Consider the following 19,611-nt stretch of genomic DNA (forward strand, 5'->3'; position numbering starts at 1 on the left):
ATACCATGAGGTTCAGTATGTGAGGAAATGTAATAAATATTCAAGAATGTTGCTACAAATTTTCCAAAATCATCACTATTTAATAGGAATAGTATTTTTTTAACTATTGCAAACAAAACTTTTGGGAAATATACTGCACTGTTGAAGTTACAGGAAATGTGAAAAAATGAATTGAAGACTGCAGGGGAGGTACCGGTAACTAATTTTGTATAAACAATGGTAACTTTGTAATTTGTTTACATACATGGTTGTACACATTTTTAACCTGTTAAAGTGACAGTATTTACTTTGTCAAATTAGTTTTGGAGTAGAAATTAAGTTTAAAATAATTATTGGCTATTCATAAAATAGTGTAGATCTAATCGGAATTCATTTTTTTAATTCCCTCTTTTCACATTCAGGGGCCACAGGACATAATTTAGCCATTATGCATGAGTAATCTCCCTTGTGGGTAGGTATTTTAACATGGGGTCAATGGGGAAATTCCATTCATTTGTGTTTTCTTCAAAACATGTTTCAATATCAGAGGAGAAAAAAATATGACATGAAGGATACATATCAAATTCAGCGAAAAATGAACCTCTGGTTTAAAAATTTGGTCAGGAATTAATTTAGAAAAAAATAATGCTTGATTTTCACTATTGTGGCTATATTGAGATAGCTACCTAAATGGTTGACAAAGGGAGATAACTCTGTAATGTGCAAATCCAGAATTGTCAATCATCATTGACAACCCTGATAAGCTGATTGCTTATCGAAGATTATTTACCTGTCATAAAACATACCCTTACCTGTTTAGATAGCAATTAACACCTTTGCTCAGATTTCTGACTCGACTTCTAATCAAAGAAATGAGGAGTGAGAAAAAGTTGCTGGACTCAAATATTTACTACCTTAAAATAACTACTTTTGCAGTTACTGTTTCTTATTCTTATCAGACTATGTCATTATCAAATACACTGTGACAGATAATTACCCATGGTCCATGTACATGACCAGCTTACAAAACATATATGGAAATATAGAAATAAAAAATAAACATAAAGTTATTAACGAAGGGGCACTTGATTGCTCAGTGTGGTAATACTAACGATGGCATCATGTATTACTTTATTACACAATGCAGAAGTTGTGAAGTTTAATATTCAAAACTTGCATCTACATGGTCACATGGCTTGATGACTCTAAGTTAGCATGTTGACACTAAACACATCTTTTCTTCTGTTGGGGTTTGTACAGTCTTGACTATCCTTACAGATTTCGCATTACTGCCCCTTACAGGGATTCTGTTAGTTTGTCTGTCAGTAGATGGAGGTAGCAAAGCCCAGCCTTCGGGATACCTGATCGAAGAACTCGGAGTATGTCCTACTAGTGGCTGGGCTACTCTTTTGATGCTCTGCCCTACTCCCAGGCCCCATATGGGTCCGTGAGCATTTCTCATGGGAACTTGACTTTTGTATGGATTCAGGGGTGAAACAAATCTGGCAAATTGATGTAAATGTTGAACTTCAAATGGGACCACCCCAAAATTTCTTTCTGGATCTGCCTCTGCCCTTACCTCTCATAATAACATCCCCTTGCCAGGAAGAAAACAATATAATAGATTTATGATATGTACATGTATACTATCAGTACTTGATATAGCCATAGAGTCACATAAGTCTTATGAATCTCTCTCTAAACGGATTACTTGATTAACCATTTAGATTACACATAAAATGTGACCTCATACCATATCATGTTGCTCACGGTGGTGTGGATTTAACTATTTCTGGTGTCAATTTGACCAGATGTGGATTTGACTCCACCCCTTTTATATACATGTACATGTACATTGAATTTTTCTGTGATATCTGTTTAAACAGTAATCTTTGGTATTTAAAAATCCATATGAATATCTTACTTTCTTTACATTTTAAAAATGACAATTTATCCATCTTAGCATAAACGAAATATGGGCTATGAATTGCCTCCAGTTTATCATTTTATTACGAGGGAATTCATGATGATAATGCATGAAATTAGCATCAATTGGTTAGATCAAAAAGATGCATTATAGAGGTGTAGTCCTTTTTTTCTCTCTGATGATAATGAAAAAAAAGATGCAGTTTTTGTGTAAAATTAAAATTGAACAAACCTTTTTTCCTTGTTAAATTACAAACATAAACATATTATTTATTTATTTTTAGTCTAGACTCCAGTCAGCGTATTCACGGCCTCTACCACAGAGATGTAATGAAATAGAACAAATCATCCATTCTACTGGAACACAGGTTGTATTGTATAATTAATGTTCATATTAATGTATATACACACACATGATAAACCAAATATGAAATGTAAATCACATAAAACAGAGAAAATTGATATTTTGACAGTGATCTTTCCTTAGCATCAAGTTTGTTCAGAAACATTGGTTCAAAAGAGTACATTTAAGCCTTCAACTTGTAGTTGGACTCATAAAAATGTGGCAAGCTTTTATCAGCAACTTAACAAAGTTAGTGAAACGGAGATACATATGTACTATCAATCATTGTACTATTATCCATTTACAATAGCGAAATTCAACAAAAAGGACATTTGAAAAGGTCTTTTGGAATCCAGATTTCTTGGTCTGGTCACTCACTTTAAACAATGAAAATGGGCATAAAAATGTGGCAAGCTTTTATCAGCAACTTAACAAAGTTAGTGAAACGGAGATACATATGTACTATCAATCATTGTACTATTATCCATTTACAAAAGCGATATTCAACAAAAAGGACATTTGAAAAGGTCTTTTGGAATCCAGATTTCTTGGTCTGGTCACTCACTTTAAACAATGAAAATGGGTATCTTAAGAAGTATTTATACTTTCAATTACTGATTCATATTGATGAATTAATTTTTTCTCCTTAGGAATTGAAGAATGTCTTGCCCTCTCTGTTATCCAGTATCTTTGGTTATGGATCAGACAGTGGTTGGCAGCTCCATATGGTCAGTAGACTTTACAACTTACCTGACTTTGAGTCAGTCAGACGATTTCTTGGACCAGAGGGGCCTCTACTTTCATTGATCTATAACTTACAACAGGATACTGGTCTGATGTATGAGTTCTCTATGAACCAAATACCTGTAAGTCAATTAGTTGGTTCTTAGTCTTATTTTTCATTTTAATTATGAAACCAATAAAATCAATGAAGCAGGAAGGCATTTTTTCTAACTTTTAAATTGCAGTGGAAATAGATTATGATACACCCTTAAAAGATTTGATACCAGTAAATTGTTTAGCTGTTTTTCTAGCACACTTTTCATTTTATCATACATCAATCTTGGACAAACATCTAATGGTTTATTGCAGTCCATCCAACTGTCTGTCTTTTCAAATGTGGTACATTAATGATAACTTTGTGCTATACATATATGTTTGTCTTCATGGAAGGAAGCTGTTTTTAATTTTTGGCTGCTTCCTGATTTTTTTTATTTTAAGATATGGGACTTTACATGGTGAAAAAAAGGGATTTGTGTTGTATGTGCTTCAATGAAGCTGTTTATTTTTTATTCCTCTGCTTTCCTAGAATTTTCAAGGAGGAAAATAATTCATTACTTGTAAAAAATACGTGATAAATAGATTGATACATGGCTTTTCCAATATTGCCTTAATTATCAGTCCTCCCTTGATTGATACCATCCTTTAGGGCCAATTATCTATATGTAAGTATCAGTAATTAGTAAGATAACTCTTTTGTTATAAACAGTATACAAAGCTCACGTGTAGATGGGTTAAGTATATCTAATTGTCCATACAAGATTTTACTATACAATGTATGAAATACTGTTTGTTCGGCAAGACTATGTTCAAACCGTGGTTTGTTTGTAGGGACCATCTAGAAGAATTATTGAAGATGGGAATATTCCTCACTTTTACATCAACAAGTTACATACTCAGGGTTACGGAAGTCATATGATTCTTTTATGTATCCTTTGATCAATAATCAAGTGTTTTATGTATTGTGTAGCTGCAGGAACCCAAATTTACTTTCAAGAGTGGAAGGTCCTGAAACTTTGTAAGTTTCAAATTCACCTGAATAAAGTGTCAATGAATATAGTTAAGGGTAAATGGAATTTCAATGGTCCAAGGTAAGATTTGTGGGTCCCAGACCTCAGACCACTGCTATTTTAAATCCCTGGTACTTTTTAAAGTTCATGTTATTGTATTATTTGTGAAGTACATGTACGAGTTTTACCATTTTTTACACCCATCTTTTCAGAGATGTATTATGGTGTACTCATGTCCATTCATCTGATTTTTTTAAGTCTTAAACAAATTATTGTTGGCATATGTGACATAATAAGACATTTTTCAAAGTACCTGATTCTTTGTTTTATTGAAATGGAAATCAAGGGAACCGGGCTTTGAACAGTAATCCAAAGACAATAATCCTAGGATAGGGCTAGTCAGGAAAAAAGACACACAACAAAGAACATGAAATAACCAAAATAACATGTACAAAGAAACCAAAGTAAATGAGCGTCCTCTGCTTTTTCAGAAACAACTGCCTAGTTGCTCAAAAATGTCTCCTACAGGGTAGACAAGAGAGAAAAGGAAAACTGATCATTCCTCATGGTGCAGATGGATATGATGTCCCTATGAACATGATGAATAGGCTCTGTCATTATGAGGTACAGTCCTTGGACCGATCCACGCAACGATTTGATGGATCGTTGACCGTTGACTGATTGATTGCTGACAGACAGATGACCGATGTTATGGAAAATGACATGATATCTGTTCAAAATAAAAGAAATGTAAAATGAAAGTACAAATTGATTTTTAAATCTATTACACTATGTCAATATGTGTAAAATTGACAAAGAAAATAATAAAAACCGTAAAATACTTTGACCGCTCTGTGGTCACGTGATGCGATCACTAGTTTTATGGATCGGTTTGACAGATGGATGACTGACCAGAAACTGATCAGTGATCGATGACCAATCACAATTTTAGTTGCACAGATCGATTCAGGTTCTGTAGGTATGTCACCGAAAGGAATAGCAGTAGTAGTTGATTGATTTCTTAAATTGCTAAAATAAGTTCTTTTACAATATATCAGGTTCATAATGACAATGTCAATCCTATCAGTGTGATCAATTCTATCACTATAGCCTAGTCTCAAATCATTTGAATTCACGATCCTTAACTTCCTTCAGCTGCGTTTGAGTACTACATGTTTCAGTTTGCCTACTGTTTAGTTAACTGGCATAATTTGTCTTGGAATATCCTGACAGATCACTTATACCCAGTGCTACTGGATGATTATCTTAACTACTTCTTACCACTGAATAAGTCCTCATTACCTCCGATGCCTCATCAACAGTCTCCAGTACGTAGTCCTGTGGTACATTCTAAAGTATATAGGTATGTATATATTTATCAATGGCACATGAGCCATCAACTTGAGAAAAAAAACTTTGTAATTTGGCTTACTTTTAAACAAGGAAGTAAAACAAATATATTCAGACTCACTACTTCATCATAGATGTCTTTGAACAGCATTTATAAATTGATATCAAATTTTTTAATTAAAAAAACATAAAAATACCTTAGTTGACAGAAAACTTTATTTTGTCATTTCATATTTACATTACACATGTACCAGTAGTCTTTTACACACAAAATTGAATGAAAAATAAGTCGTAAGTTTTGACACTAAAATAGATCAAAGTATTTTGATGTCCTAACCTTCGGCTAATTTTTAACTTTGATTTTTTTGTGAAATTGACCACAGTAGCTTGTATAAGAAATATTTTGGTCATTTCATGATTGCAAAAACTACAGGTACATGTATGAATGGTTTCTATCATAATGATTAAACTTGCATTGCATCATTTTTAGAACTATGAATGGTTTCTATCATAATGATTAAACTTGCTTTACAAAATTTTCAACATTGAAAGGCTAGATTTTTTATGTTGTGGAAATTAAATCTGAATACACTGTTATTTAATGTAATAAAAGTTGTGATTATATGCATGCAATAAATTCTGAATGCATGAAAATAGGTAAATGTATTATTCTAAATATCGATAGTTAGTAGTAGTTTACATGTATGAAGGAAACAAATTGTTTGAATAAATGTTTATTGGTGTAAGGAAAATCTCAAAATAATATCTGAGGTATTTCTAATATAATAATCACATATACGTTTTACCTGTATCTTTTTATTTAAACTTTCTGATTACTGCAAAAGGGTGCAGAATTTTAAAAAAAAAATAAGATTGACCAACACATTTTGAATTATTTTGATTTATGTTCAGCCCTAGTGGAAGAGCTAATGGTAGCCCTCGGACATTAGGCCTCCTGAAATCAGGTTTTGTTATGTCACAGAAACAACAGAATGCTTCAATGATTGGACAAAGTGAGACAGAAACACTGAGATCAGAAATGCTTTTACAGGTAGCACTTCATTGTATAGCAAAGATGTGGCTGAGTAGGAGGAAATGTTCATTATATACCAAGCATTAAACTCCAAGTTCTGTCGACTTTTCACCTTCTATTAGGCCATATAAAACTTATTTTGATAATGACATGGTGATGCATCACCAAATAAGTCGTATTTGAGGACAAATTGCTCCATACCTCATAGGCGAAGCCTAGAATCATATTAATTTGCTATTTTCTTTATTCAAAGTTAAATGTACATACACATGTAGATATTATTTTGTTTTTATAGACACCTTACATTCTGTTTGGTATTATCTATTTACCATGAATTTTAAAAATCATTTCTGGTATAGAGTATGTAAGTCTCGTCATGTGTCTATGGTTTCACGATAACAGGTCCTAAGCTACCCTTCAAATGCCCAGAGATTTGTCATTTACAGAGCTTTGAGTTTAATATTTAAATCAAAACATTGTTTTGTGTAAAAATACTGATAATAAATGACACATATATATTTTTATATGATAAAAATGTCAAGAAAAATCATAAAATAGAAGAGTTTGAATTGTAATACAACATTTTAAGATCCTGAAGGTATACAATGAAATGCAGATTGGTCTTCAGATTTCAGTACGTTCTACATCAGGATTTCGGTAAGGAAAATGAAACTAGAACGAGACTTACAGACCCTATTCTTCCATTTTTCTAAATTTTCCTGAAGATATAGTGTTATTTCGTTTTCATATAATTACATTTACTGTGCATATCATTAAAATAAGCTATTAAATCTCTTTGGATAAATGGATTTACGCATGATGCTTCATAAGTTGGTGAATTTACACATTACACATAACCTATTTTTATAGGCCACACTAACATTTAAATGAACTACTTTTTTATCACTGTGTAGTACCCATTTTCTGTATAAACCTGAAATAAAATATGAATATAATGAGACATATGAAATGTTATTATAAGAATCAAATGTGTCATTATTTATCTTTCATTGACATGTAAAAGCGTTTTCCAGTCACTCATTTTGGACATGAAGGGCTCGCTCACTTCATTGAAAATGTGCTATGATCAACACTTCAACATGCCAATTAAGTATCAGTAAAACCCATCACTTTGATGGTATAATTAATCTATTTGCACCATCTGAATCTAGGAAAACAGACAAGATTTTCCATATCAAGCTGGACCATTGAGTTACAATTTCATTGAAATGCACTGAAAATGAACATTTCAAGGACAGATTACTCTGTCAAAAACCTCATTTTTCTAAGATTCTATTGAAAAATGTCTTAGCAAATCCAAAGATGCAAGATGCAGAGATCAAATGATGGTCTTTTCAAATAGAGAAAGTATCCTTGAGTGATATTTTATGGTCAGATTGGTGGGGTTTTGACATGCATGTGTCTGATTTTTCCCATGTTGCCTGATTCTTACCATCACATACACTCAAACATCAAAAAAGAAATATTCAGCTCTTAAGTATCATAGACCTTAATTCTTAACACAATTTTCCCCCATTATTATTTAGATTTTAGTGGAATTTTGGTTGAATCAGAACTCACTGGAATCAGACAGAAATATGGTTGGTTCACCACATTCGGTATGTATTTGAAATACACATGTAGTTCTCCCTTGTATTAAAGGATAATGAATTTCCAGACATTAACTTTAACATTGAGTATATCTTACCTTTAGTGACAAGTGTCAAATACAAGATAAATACATATGTTGTTTGTATTATAAGGTAAAAACTAGCGCTTGTCGGAGGTCCAGGGCCCTGTTTCATAAAAAATTCTCAAATTGAGATTCCCCTCAAATCCTGAGTTTTTCCTCAAATCTTCAATTTCAGTTGATTTGATTGGTTAAAATTTTAGTTGAGGAAGGATTTGAGGAAAATCTCAAATTGAGATTTTTTATGAAACTGGCCCCAGGACTCTCAATTTCAAATATAGGACCATTAAAATTTCATTTAGCTAAACCTGGACTTGCTCTACTTTACATTTACTCTAATTGATAATTTTTCACATTCTTGTGGTGTCAAGTTCATATAGGGTGCAAAAAGGTTACACAAGCAAATACTTTCACATGAAATTCATGTGAATCGAGCTTCACATGAAATTCACATGATTTTCAAATGAAATTCAGTTATTCACCCAAAGGAGTAGGTTCGGTAATGCCCTATTTTGGCCCCCATATTCAATGCTTGGAAATATTTGTTTGGGTCTATACTAGTTAGTTTATTTGAAAGGATAATGGTTGAAGTAATTACCTCTCAGCCGATTTTGGCCATAGCATGAATGTTTTTGACCTAATAGCATTCGAAATTAACACAATCTTTGTGAAATCTTTAATTTTGTTGCATTTTCAAATATTTTTCGATGGTTTTTGCCTAAAACGGAAGTGGTCACATCCACGTTTATCCAAAATATTGACATATATGTTGTATCTTACAATACTACACAATATATTTAAAGATAAAAAATGAACACGTATGCGTCCACATTTGTTTTTCACAAAGACCGTCAAAAATATGCTGAAATACTGAGATTTTATGGATTTTTTATCATTTAGGCAATTTTGTTGGTGCTACAATGTCGAGATGCCTAAATCTTATCAAACTAGCTGGTGTAAACACTTATGTGTACAAAAACGACAAAAATCTTTATTTTGAACAATTTCAAATTTTGAGGCCAAAATTGGCCATAACTGAACCTTCTCCTTTTGTGTGAACTCTGTCACAAAATTTATTTGCGCTATTGGTGTGAAAATAATTTTGCCTATGAGCACTCATGAAAGTAAATTTGAACCCCTGCATTGATGTGTATACTTTAAATACTCGGTTCTTGTGGAGTCAATCATACAGTGTACTACTCCCCTCCCCCCTGCAAAAAAAAAATAAAATGAAATGCATTCACACTAATTATAATAAAAGCCTACAGTCATACAACCTAAATGCCATACACAGGTGGAGTTGTTTCTTGTAAGTGAAGTTGATATGATGCATGCTTGTGTTCATGGTACCTTCTGAATAATTGTAAATTTCAACTACTTGTGAATCTCTCAAACCCATATGCCCAAACCTACTTCATTATAAATCTATTGCAAATCTACTTTGTTTTTTTTCGTGGGATTTTTTTTTTTCAAGGGAAAGTAATTCACCAATAAAACTTTACAAATCAGTTGTTCTTATCATGCACTTACTTTTTTGCAAAAATGAATTACCGTATTTTCCGGTGAATAAGCCGCAGGGTCGATTTTCAGATCGTATAAAATAATGTCAACAATGTAATTTCCGGTCAAAATCAGATCAGCTGATCTGGTCTGAAAAAAAAATACACATATAAAGCGCACCTGTGTATAAAACGCAGGTAGAAGTCACCTGAAAAAAAATAGCGGCTTATATACTGGAATATATGGTACCACAAAATTGTATTTTTCTTACAATATGTATAATAAAGCATTGATGAAATTAAGTTCACTTGTAGTAGATTGTAAACCCCAACATTCCCTTTTTGAATGTCTTATTATTTTGTGTATTTAGCCTGTAAGATTCCAATACATATTTGACCGTCTGATCGTAAGTAAGGCATGGCGTTCACTCGATGTATCGCATGTTAGCAGTTATATGTTTATATGTATATTTACCATCACACATTTCGCTTAGTAGTCATTTTACTTTATCAAACCAGATTTCATGCATTTTGCAGCATTTGCTTCAGGAATCTGCCTATGGACTGCATACATATTTTTCAGGTACATGGAATTCCAAGAAATGCATGTTTTGTGTTTTTAATGTAAAAGTGTCAATGTAGAAACCATTTTACTTTAGCTTGCCACCATCTTTTTTTTTCTCACCAGGATTTAGGAAATGTGTTGCATTTTTAAGAATTAATAAAGAGGTAGGCCTATAGCTTTCAAATTCAAACCATTTCATTAAAAGGGAGGAAGTTCAATTGATCACATGGATTCCACTGTAATGTGATTTGTCTGTTTTGTTTTTATATTATCTTGGTTTTGGTTAAGGCTGATAATTGTCTTAATAGGTTAATGTTGTATGTTAGACATTATACAAAGAAGTGACATTTTTATGATGTAGAATTAGTATGATCTTAGGACTTTTGATATTGTACACTCCTTGAGACCTTTAGTTTTCCTGCACGCACGATACCCAAACGCACGATAAATGAATGCTACTATCGTGCGTTTAAACACACGATAGACAAAAGCCAAAAAATTATAATATTGACATATAATAAAAACAGAAAAGATAGAAAATAAAATTAATGAAATTATATAAATTAATAATAGCAAAAAATATAAAAATAACAGTTAAATCAAGGAAATAAACAACAATAAATGAATGGTTCTATCTTGTGTTTAAATGAACGCTCGTATCGTGCATTAAAGAGTAGATACATTATCACTCGGGGTTGTGACATTGTTATGCAGAAATGGTATTTAGGACTTTTGATAAAATATAATTGTCATATTTCTGAATGGTGACTTCTACATGCAAGTGTTTCTTAGGAGTAGTGACATTGTACCTAATCAATCTTCAGACAGTTGACATTGTATAAAAATGAAGCTGACATTGACACTGACACGGAGGAGTGATGAGATTTTATACATGTATGAACGGTCATGATATTAAACAATAGAGTGATGACATTATGTGAAGGAATGATGACATTATTTGAAGGATTGATGACATCATTTGAAGGATTGATGACATCATTTGAAAGAGTGATGACATTGTTTGTAGGAGTGATGACATCATATGAAGGATTGATGACATTGTTTGAAGGAGTGAGGACAATATATGAATGCATGATGGCATTTAGTATTGATGACATTATATGAAGGTGTGATGACATCATTATAAACAAGTGACGGCATAATGTGAAGAGGTGATGACATTGTATGAAGTAATGATTACATTGAAAAGAATAGTAGTGTCATGGAAAAACATGATAAAACATTGATGTTCGCTTAATACATTTTTAAAGAAACTGTTCATAGTGTTGTTTCAAATTAATTTTCTCACTGTGAGCCCCTGAGAAAACAAAGTCCATGTCACACAGAAAGAAATGCACCTATTACTCACTTTTGTGTTCTACCTCTGTCTCTGTATTTATTTAATTTCAAACCATACTATGGTACTGTTGACAACTCAGTTGGGGGTTGGTTTTTAGGGTTTGCTAAAATTTTGTTGTTTTTGTGAAAATCTTGGACAAAATATGAGCAAACAGTAGCCTCTCTGTTTCAAACCCTTCAATTAATACCACTTTCATTGTTTTTGTGATTCTACATGATTTTTTAATAGCACAGTGCTTACTGGCGTAGTACAGCTCTTTAAGCCTTCTTCCAAAAGTATAATTTAGTGCCTAAAATTAATTACTGATAGCACAGTGCTAAGAAATAATTGTGCTGCAAAGTACAGTGATATAATGGCTTAGGGAGAACACTGCTCATAACTTCTTTATGTTTTATACCTCCGAGGTAGACGTGTGCTATGCATTTTATTTTTTACACATCTTTCATGGACATAATTATTATATACTATACTTTTTAAAATATTTTATACCTCTGAGGTTGACATGTATACTATACCTTTTATTTTTGGTTCCTTTATTTTAATATTCAATAACAGCAGTTATACTAATCATAGTTGCAGCTTTCTTTTTGCTTTATTTCATGATCCACAAGACTTGTGAGATAAGGGAGGTAATCTAACTTATGTTATTTCTTAAAATTAAAAAAAAATGTAAAGAACATGGTTAGATTTGAATAAGAGGCAGTTTATTTACTTGCATGTTAAATGATGCCATGTGGACTGTAAAACACATATTGTTCAATTTTGACTTTTTATTTTTACTGGCTAAACCCCATGTCTTGACATGCCTAATCGAACAAGTCCTATTCCACATGACATGCATGTTTAGGAGTCTGATGTTTACAGCTGAAACAGCAAATTATACATGATAAAACAGGCTGTATAAAAAAGGCCTTGAATAGAAGAGTTCTACTCAAGATTGGTTGATTGATTGCAGTTTTACATTCTATGGTAGATACTGAGGTTTGAGGTTGTTTGATCAAACATTTCACGCTTTGTACTAGATCTACATGCTGAGGTCAATCTCTTACTATGCTAGCTCACAGAAGCAACAGCTGTCATGTCACCCCACTCATACACATCATTCTGACTCCAAGCCAGCCAGTCAGCTTTTATCTCCTAGATACCACAATCTTGGTGGAGAAGCAGTGAATAGAATTTTAAAAGACTTTAGTGTAACATATTTGGTGATTTAACCCAAACCTCCTGGACTCGAGCATGAGACCAGTGCTACTACAGGTTCTATGTATTCCCATGTTGACCTGTATACAGTACAAACAATTTGTCTTTGGTATAACTCAGGGGCAGATTCAGGATTATATGGAGACCTAATTACAAGAATCAGTATAAAAGAAAACCATATTATGGCATGTTTAATGAATGAATATGATATATGGCCATATTCAATACAATAATTAGCAGATTGCGATAGTTCTTTTCTGTTAAAAAGGAGGGTGCGTACTCCCATTATGCCCTCACCGAAATCTACGAAAAAATGTATATGAATTATTTTTGTGTGTCTAATTTTTGCGGATGCCAAAAGTGCAAAATGTATTAAGTCTAGAGTTAATATTTTGTGGAATTTATTTTGCATTTTTAAAAAAACCTTTAAAAAATTACCCACCATTTACTTCCTTTATTATACCCCCTACTTGCAGTATGGGGTATATAGTGATGTCCATTCATCTTTCCACTTGTCCTTCCTTCCTTCTGTTACAAAGAGGGGGGCCCATCTCTTATCCATTACTCCTATACCATTGAATGGAATTGAATGAAACTTTTACAGAATCATTATTTCATTTTCCCATTGTGCACCTCATATTTTAGATTTTGATCCAAATCAAAATGGAGGTTAAAACTTGCATGTTATCAAATTATAAAAATCACATACTAAAGGCGTATTGCCAAGCTTTAGTCAAGTATAATCGTCACATTATACCTGTACTGTGTCAGTGAATCTCCAATCTTTTTTTGGATTGAATTTGTGCTCCCATCCCATAGAAAAAGTTGATCTAAATTCTTGATCATGTAGATTGTGACTTGGAACATAGTCTCAAGATTTGTACATGATTAAAATGGAGATTTGTGCAATGTACTGTGTACAAAACCCTCTATCCAATCTACTGTATAAAATTTGTCATCCAGATGTTACCTCATGGATTTCAATACAGTGGAAACTGTAATGGTCCTAATAAAGTATTTTAATCAGAAATCAGTTCCAAAACACTTATTAAGAACCAATGCCCTCATGTATATAGATTATTTCCTTAAGTTATAATTTTCCACTCTTTTCCTATAGCATAATGTGCGGGACCTTCCCCAAAATGGATTTAACATCACTAAGTGTGCCTGTGGATTTCCAAAGTGAAGCTAAGAATCATGCAAAATGTGATTCATGGCTGAAAAGCCTACATATTTTTATTTTTGATTTTTTGTTTGAATTGCCATAGTAAACAGAAATTAACATTCGGTTTTTCATATAACCCGTGTTCTTAGGAGATAAAAACTATATAGAATGCACTGTAGATTTCAAAATTTAGGGAGATAACTCTGTAAATGACACTCAAATACAACAGAATCTACTGGATTTTCAATGTTGATTTTCTCCTAAGAACAGACAGATTCGAATGAATAATTACACATTTCATGATATAGAACCATAAAACAACCTAAATACAAAAATGAAAAATGAAAATATGTAGCCTTTTTTTGGGGTGTATCACATTTTTCAGAATTTGCATGATTCTTACAAAGACAGCTACTTAGTATGACAATATTGTTTTATTTCTTCAAGGACCACTTCATGCCAACATTGGAACACATTAGATTGGTCAGAATGATGATTAAACATGTCCACCATTTTGTTAACTCAGCTTCACAAGATATCATCACTTCACCTTACCAGACGTCACTTATGTCTCCACTGGATGAATTTAAAAGGTTAGCACTGATAATATTTTAGGAAACCATCTCTTTACTTTACCATGCTGATGTCTCTTCAAACTCCTGTGTAGAGGGTATATGTACTATTTACACTTATGCCACACACGGTATTAAATCCACCTCTTTATGCTAATTAGCACAATACATTATAAACAGCTTCACAGATTTGTAATGATTACTTGTAAAGCCCTTTGAATGGTTTCCCATTCAGTATAGCAGAGCAAATAAATGTTAGCATAGTGACATGTGGTAAATCAGGAAGTGATAATAGGTCTCCAGAGGAGATTGATGTCTCCTCTGGATAAATTCATAATTTCTCTTCATATTGTGTAACCTGTACGGTCCAAATCCTATGAAAGGAATTTTATCTGTTAACCAGCATGTTATCACCTGTTTATTGATTTATTCTGTTTTCTTATTGGCCCAAAAACTTCATATCAGGTCATTTTAAATCATGACAGTATTGAATTTGCTAAAATACTGCTAATTCTTACTGCTTGCATGGTTACATGCTAAATGTAGATCAACTGCAGTCATGCAGAACTAATAGCATATGGTTTTAACCAAAACTTAGATAAACAAAGTTAAGTTACACATGTAATAATAAACCTATGGCATGGTGATTATTGCATTTTCTTGGATGAATCATGATAGCAACTTTTATTAAAGTCATAACCTGATATAAATTGTTATTCCCCACAAACAAAGCTTTTGGAGTTAACAAGGTATCTGTCCATCCATATATCCATATTTTATTGGAAGCAGAACTCCAAAACCCCTTTAAGGATTTTGGTGAAACTATATAGGAAGGTGAAACTTCATATGTAGATATGTATGAAGGAATTAAGGTATTTTCGGAGCATTTCAAAGGGAGATAATCCGACTTAATGGTTTTACATGTTAAAACCTGATAAGGGCAACTTCTCAAAAACCGCTCAGTTTTTTTTATGAAACTTTACAGATGGGCATCATATGTGCATGAACAAATACTTTGGAAGAGTAATCAAAGGAACCAAGGTTCTAGTGGAAACAAAAGAAAGTAATCCAGGGACAAAGACCAGACATGGAAAACAGACATATACAACAAAAAATATTAAGTAACTAAAATAATACATACAAAGTAACAAAAGCGAATGAGCAACTCTGACTCCACTAAAATCTGGGAGCATGGACAAGGTGCACTGGTAGGGTAAACGTCTGCTTTTCTAGAAACACCTGCCGAGTTGCTCATAAAAAGTCAAGTCTGGGGTAGACGAAAGAGGAACGGAACACTATGACACAATGAACAAATCAGTCTTCACAGTGCAGATAGATACACCGTTATGATCCACTGAATGTTGCCACAGATGAAAGGAAAATTGACAATTCTGAATGAAAAGTCATCTCGTTTGTCATAAAGTTTGGTCAATAGTTTTTCTTTACCATTGATCTCTAAGTGTAGATCAAGATATGAGGCAAGATATTGAAACTCCAAAGGAAGATAATCCAATTTAAGGGTTTTACATATAAAATTCTTGTAAGCACAGCTCCTCCTGAACCGCTCATGGGATTTTGATAAAACTACAAAGAAAGGTTGATAATCATATGTAGATGTGCATGATGGGAAAAAGTTACTGTTGACTCCAAAGGAATAAAATTGAACTAACAGGTTATACATTTAACTCTTTTGAAGCAGGGGGCAGGAGACAGGTGGGGAATGCTTGATCACAGTATTTCTAGTGATCACCTGTATTTACCTATTGTCCCTGTTATCACTTGGTTTTACCTGTTTTCTATTTAAGGTCTATACTGAGAAATATGATACAGAAAAACATGTATGCCTTCCTCAGACATAGTTTCGACAGATGGCCTTTGGATAACTCATTTAGAATGGTATAGAATATCACATTTTGTTAATTCAAGCTTCACGTGAACTTAATATGAAGTTATGTGATTTTCACATGAAATTTATCTGAAGGTTTATTTATGTGATTTTCTTATGAGTTCAGACACATTTATATGAAATAATGTAGAATTTACATAAATGTCATAACTCTTGTGAAAATATTTTTCCAGTATTCATGTATTTTATTTTAATTAAAAAAAAATGAATTATTCCTTATGTAGAGGGTTTCAGGCTGGGGTAACAGGCACTAAAAATTAATCTGTGAAAGTAGCAAGGGGGTATAATTTGGGAAAAAGCAGTTTTCATGGTTAGTGTGAAAAAATTGCATCAGTAATAGACATTGTGAATGACTTGTTCTTTGTTTTTACCACAGGTGTTAGAGACCTGGCTTACCTATATCCAGCCTTGGAGGTATACCTCATTAGGGAACCCCTCTGGGAGAAGGGACAGTGAAGGGGAAAATAAAGTTATAGATGATAAATGGTAAGTTAAAATTATGGTTATGTAGGTATATGTCATTAAAGGATCCCTCTTGGAGTAGTCAGTGGAAGGGCAGGGGGGACAATCTATGGTAAGTAAATTTTATTTGTATTTCTTCATAGCTTTTGAAAGTTTTATGTTATTCAAAAAAAATTTTACAACATCTTTTTTTATTCTTTTTTTTGTGTTTTAGGTTCCCATTTGTAGAAGACAATTTATTGTTTTATTCTGTCCTAGTACAAGAGTTCTTTGGTAGAGTTATGAGAATGGATTTGATGAACATATTGAATACACACATGTTATACAGAGTTGCCAAGGTAAGGCATGATGGGAAGAATTGATTTGGTCAACATATCCAATATTCCCATTTTATACAGAATTGCAAGGAAAGGCATGTTGGGAAGAATTGATTTGATCAACATATCCAATACTCCCATGTTATACAGAATTGCAAGGTAAGGCGTGGGGGAAGTATATTGACTTGATAAATCTACCAAATACTCCCATGTTATAGAAAGTGGCATTAGTATGGTGTATTGGTAGGAATCGTTTAATTAGACTCAATATCACATGTTAAAATCCTGTGGTGTAATATTGTTTGAGGTTTTTATATGGCATGTGATATGCATAAATTTTAACATGTCATGTCATTATATCATAATTATATTACATGCGTGTTCTGAGTGGGGATGCAATATAAAGTATGTAATATGCTTAGTGACTTAATATAGGGTATGCGATAAAGATCTCAGGGTGTGATATAGGGTATGGGATATAGGTCTAGAGGAGTGAGATAGGATATGCGATATAGGTCTCGGGTTGTGATATAGGGTAAACAATATAGGGTTAAAACAATCACCTCAAATGCATACACAAAACACTTATATTTTTATCTTAAGTTCTAATATGATGAACTTCAAAGCTCTCTAGACCACAGCCACAGTAATTAAGTGATAAACATATGACCATATTTTACTCCAAAACAGTCGCCATTTCGTGCCACACATCGGCTGCATCTATTAAAGAATGTGAAGAAACAGGTCTTATTAGAATTGAAATAAATCACGCAGGGTAAAACAAAGGTCAAATGGAGTTTCCCTGATTTATTTCTAAAATATATTTCGCCTTTGTAATAAGTATATCATAAAGATACTTTTATCTAATACTCACTCGTTATGGTGGATTGCTAAAATAAGGCATGTTTGGAAGAAGGAACATATATCAGATCTTTAGATTTTTGGTAGTTACAATTCATTGGCCTGTTGATTCATAACTCCTAGCTTGTGAAGCTTTATCATTGAACGGTTTTACCTCAGTCATTTTTGTTAGCATGTTCACATTAATTTTGAAAGTTAATGAATTTGCCCATATCTGAATCATGATTAAGATTACAGTGGAATCCACTGAATCGTATACCTGTTACTTGCATAGAAACTCGAAGAACAAAAACATTTCCTATCTTATCCATGTAAAAAATTCCTCTTTTTTGCATAACATAAGACCAAAAATTAGAAAATCCTCTTAATTGCATGAATTAAAAAAAATACTGATACATTTATCTAAATGGGTAAGTCAACAATACATGGTCTGTAAAATATCTGTTTTCTCTATAATTTTGTATTTACAACAATATTTTCTCTTTCTTTTGACTAGACACTATGGCAGGAATCTAATTAGACATGATCAATGAACATTGAAAATACAATGTATTAGGTATCTTCCCTTGAAATGATCATTTCTGTTAATTGTGTATTCCTGTTAATTGCATATTTTTATTCTGACAAATAGGCTATGCAATTAACAGGAATCCACTTTACTAATTAAAGTAAAGACAAACAAATTTCCAATACTGTGGACAAATAACAACAGGTGATAATTCACTGCCATGTTTTTTGGATGGTGTCTCAACCAACAGGAATGCCCGCTCTGTGACACTTATCTCTTTTTAGAAGTGTTTGACTTCAATTTTCTATTTCAGGTTTTCCGATTAGAAAATTTGGATATAATGCTCAGACAAGGTGAGTAGCTATTGTTTGTTTGACAATCACATATATTCTTTTGGCATGGAAACTCAATCCATATTAAGAAGGCATCTCTTGCACAGAGGCATATTCTGTATTATTAATGGCTAGATTCAACCCAATCTCTTGCAGAGATGTATATTCTGTATTGTTAATGGCTAGATTCAGCCCAATCAGTCTTGCAAAGAGGTATAGTCTGTATTATTTCCGGCTAGATTCAACCCAATCTCTTGCACTGAGGTGTATTCTGTATTATTAAAGGCTAGATTCAACCTAATCTCCTTGTACAGAGGTATATTCTGTAAAGTTAATTTTATTTTAAAGTTTATACACCTCTGCCACACTTGGTAGTAATTTGATCTCTTTATGTAAATGAGCACAGGTGCTAAAAAGAGCTTGGTGGAGTTTTGATAACTAGTAGTCATACTCTGTGAAAGTTTTCAAAATTAAGAATATCAGAGATAAGAACATAGCAGAGCTATCAAGAAGTGGTTACTGTGAAAGTATTATTGTTTGTGGGGTAGCAATATTTGTGGTTTTCTTGGGTAGGCCAACCTCCGAAATTTTGTTCCCATCATAAAGGAGATTTCCATCGATGTGTATACTAAAAACCTCATAATCACGAATTCACAAATCCACAAACTTGTTTCTTCACTAATCCATGAAAATTGGTATCCACAAATTAATGTATTTTTACAGTATTAGGTCTTGAGAGGAGATTGGACATAA

The 19,611-nt window shown here is 32.8% G+C and overlaps 1 protein-coding gene across 2 annotated transcripts in view; it reads left to right on the top strand.

Annotated features, from left to right (window-relative positions):
• The window catches only part of LOC148606404 (sphingomyelin phosphodiesterase 4-like), a 32,088-nt gene that overhangs the window by 2,282 nt on the left and 10,195 nt on the right, over positions 1-19,611 (top strand). Inside the window, exons 2-13 of one of the 2 annotated variants that reach the window (XM_088544213.1) lie at positions 2,190-2,273; positions 2,899-3,114; positions 3,860-3,956; positions 5,194-5,401; positions 6,301-6,439; positions 7,969-8,040; positions 9,982-10,017; positions 14,348-14,493; positions 16,278-16,368; positions 16,755-16,864; positions 17,055-17,178; positions 18,840-18,879. In XM_088544213.1, coding sequence (XP_088400339.1) covers positions 2,190-2,273; positions 2,899-3,114; positions 3,860-3,956; positions 5,194-5,401; positions 6,301-6,439; positions 7,969-8,040; positions 9,982-10,017; positions 14,348-14,493; positions 16,278-16,368; positions 16,755-16,864; positions 17,055-17,178; positions 18,840-18,879 — 1,363 coding nt within the window. The remainder of the gene's footprint in view (positions 1-2,189; positions 2,274-2,898; positions 3,115-3,859; positions 3,957-5,193; positions 5,402-6,300; positions 6,440-7,968; positions 8,041-9,981; positions 10,018-14,347; positions 14,494-16,277; positions 16,369-16,754; positions 16,865-17,054; positions 17,179-18,839; positions 18,880-19,611) is intronic. The other variant, XM_088544214.1, reaches the window with a different exon arrangement.

Source organism: Perna viridis, chromosome 9 (assembly GCF_037379345.1).
Source record: "Perna viridis isolate PV_CMFRI_1.1 ecotype Kerala chromosome 9, ASM3737934v1, whole genome shotgun sequence".
Classification (NCBI taxonomy): domain Eukaryota; kingdom Metazoa; phylum Mollusca; class Bivalvia; order Mytilida; family Mytilidae; genus Perna; species Perna viridis.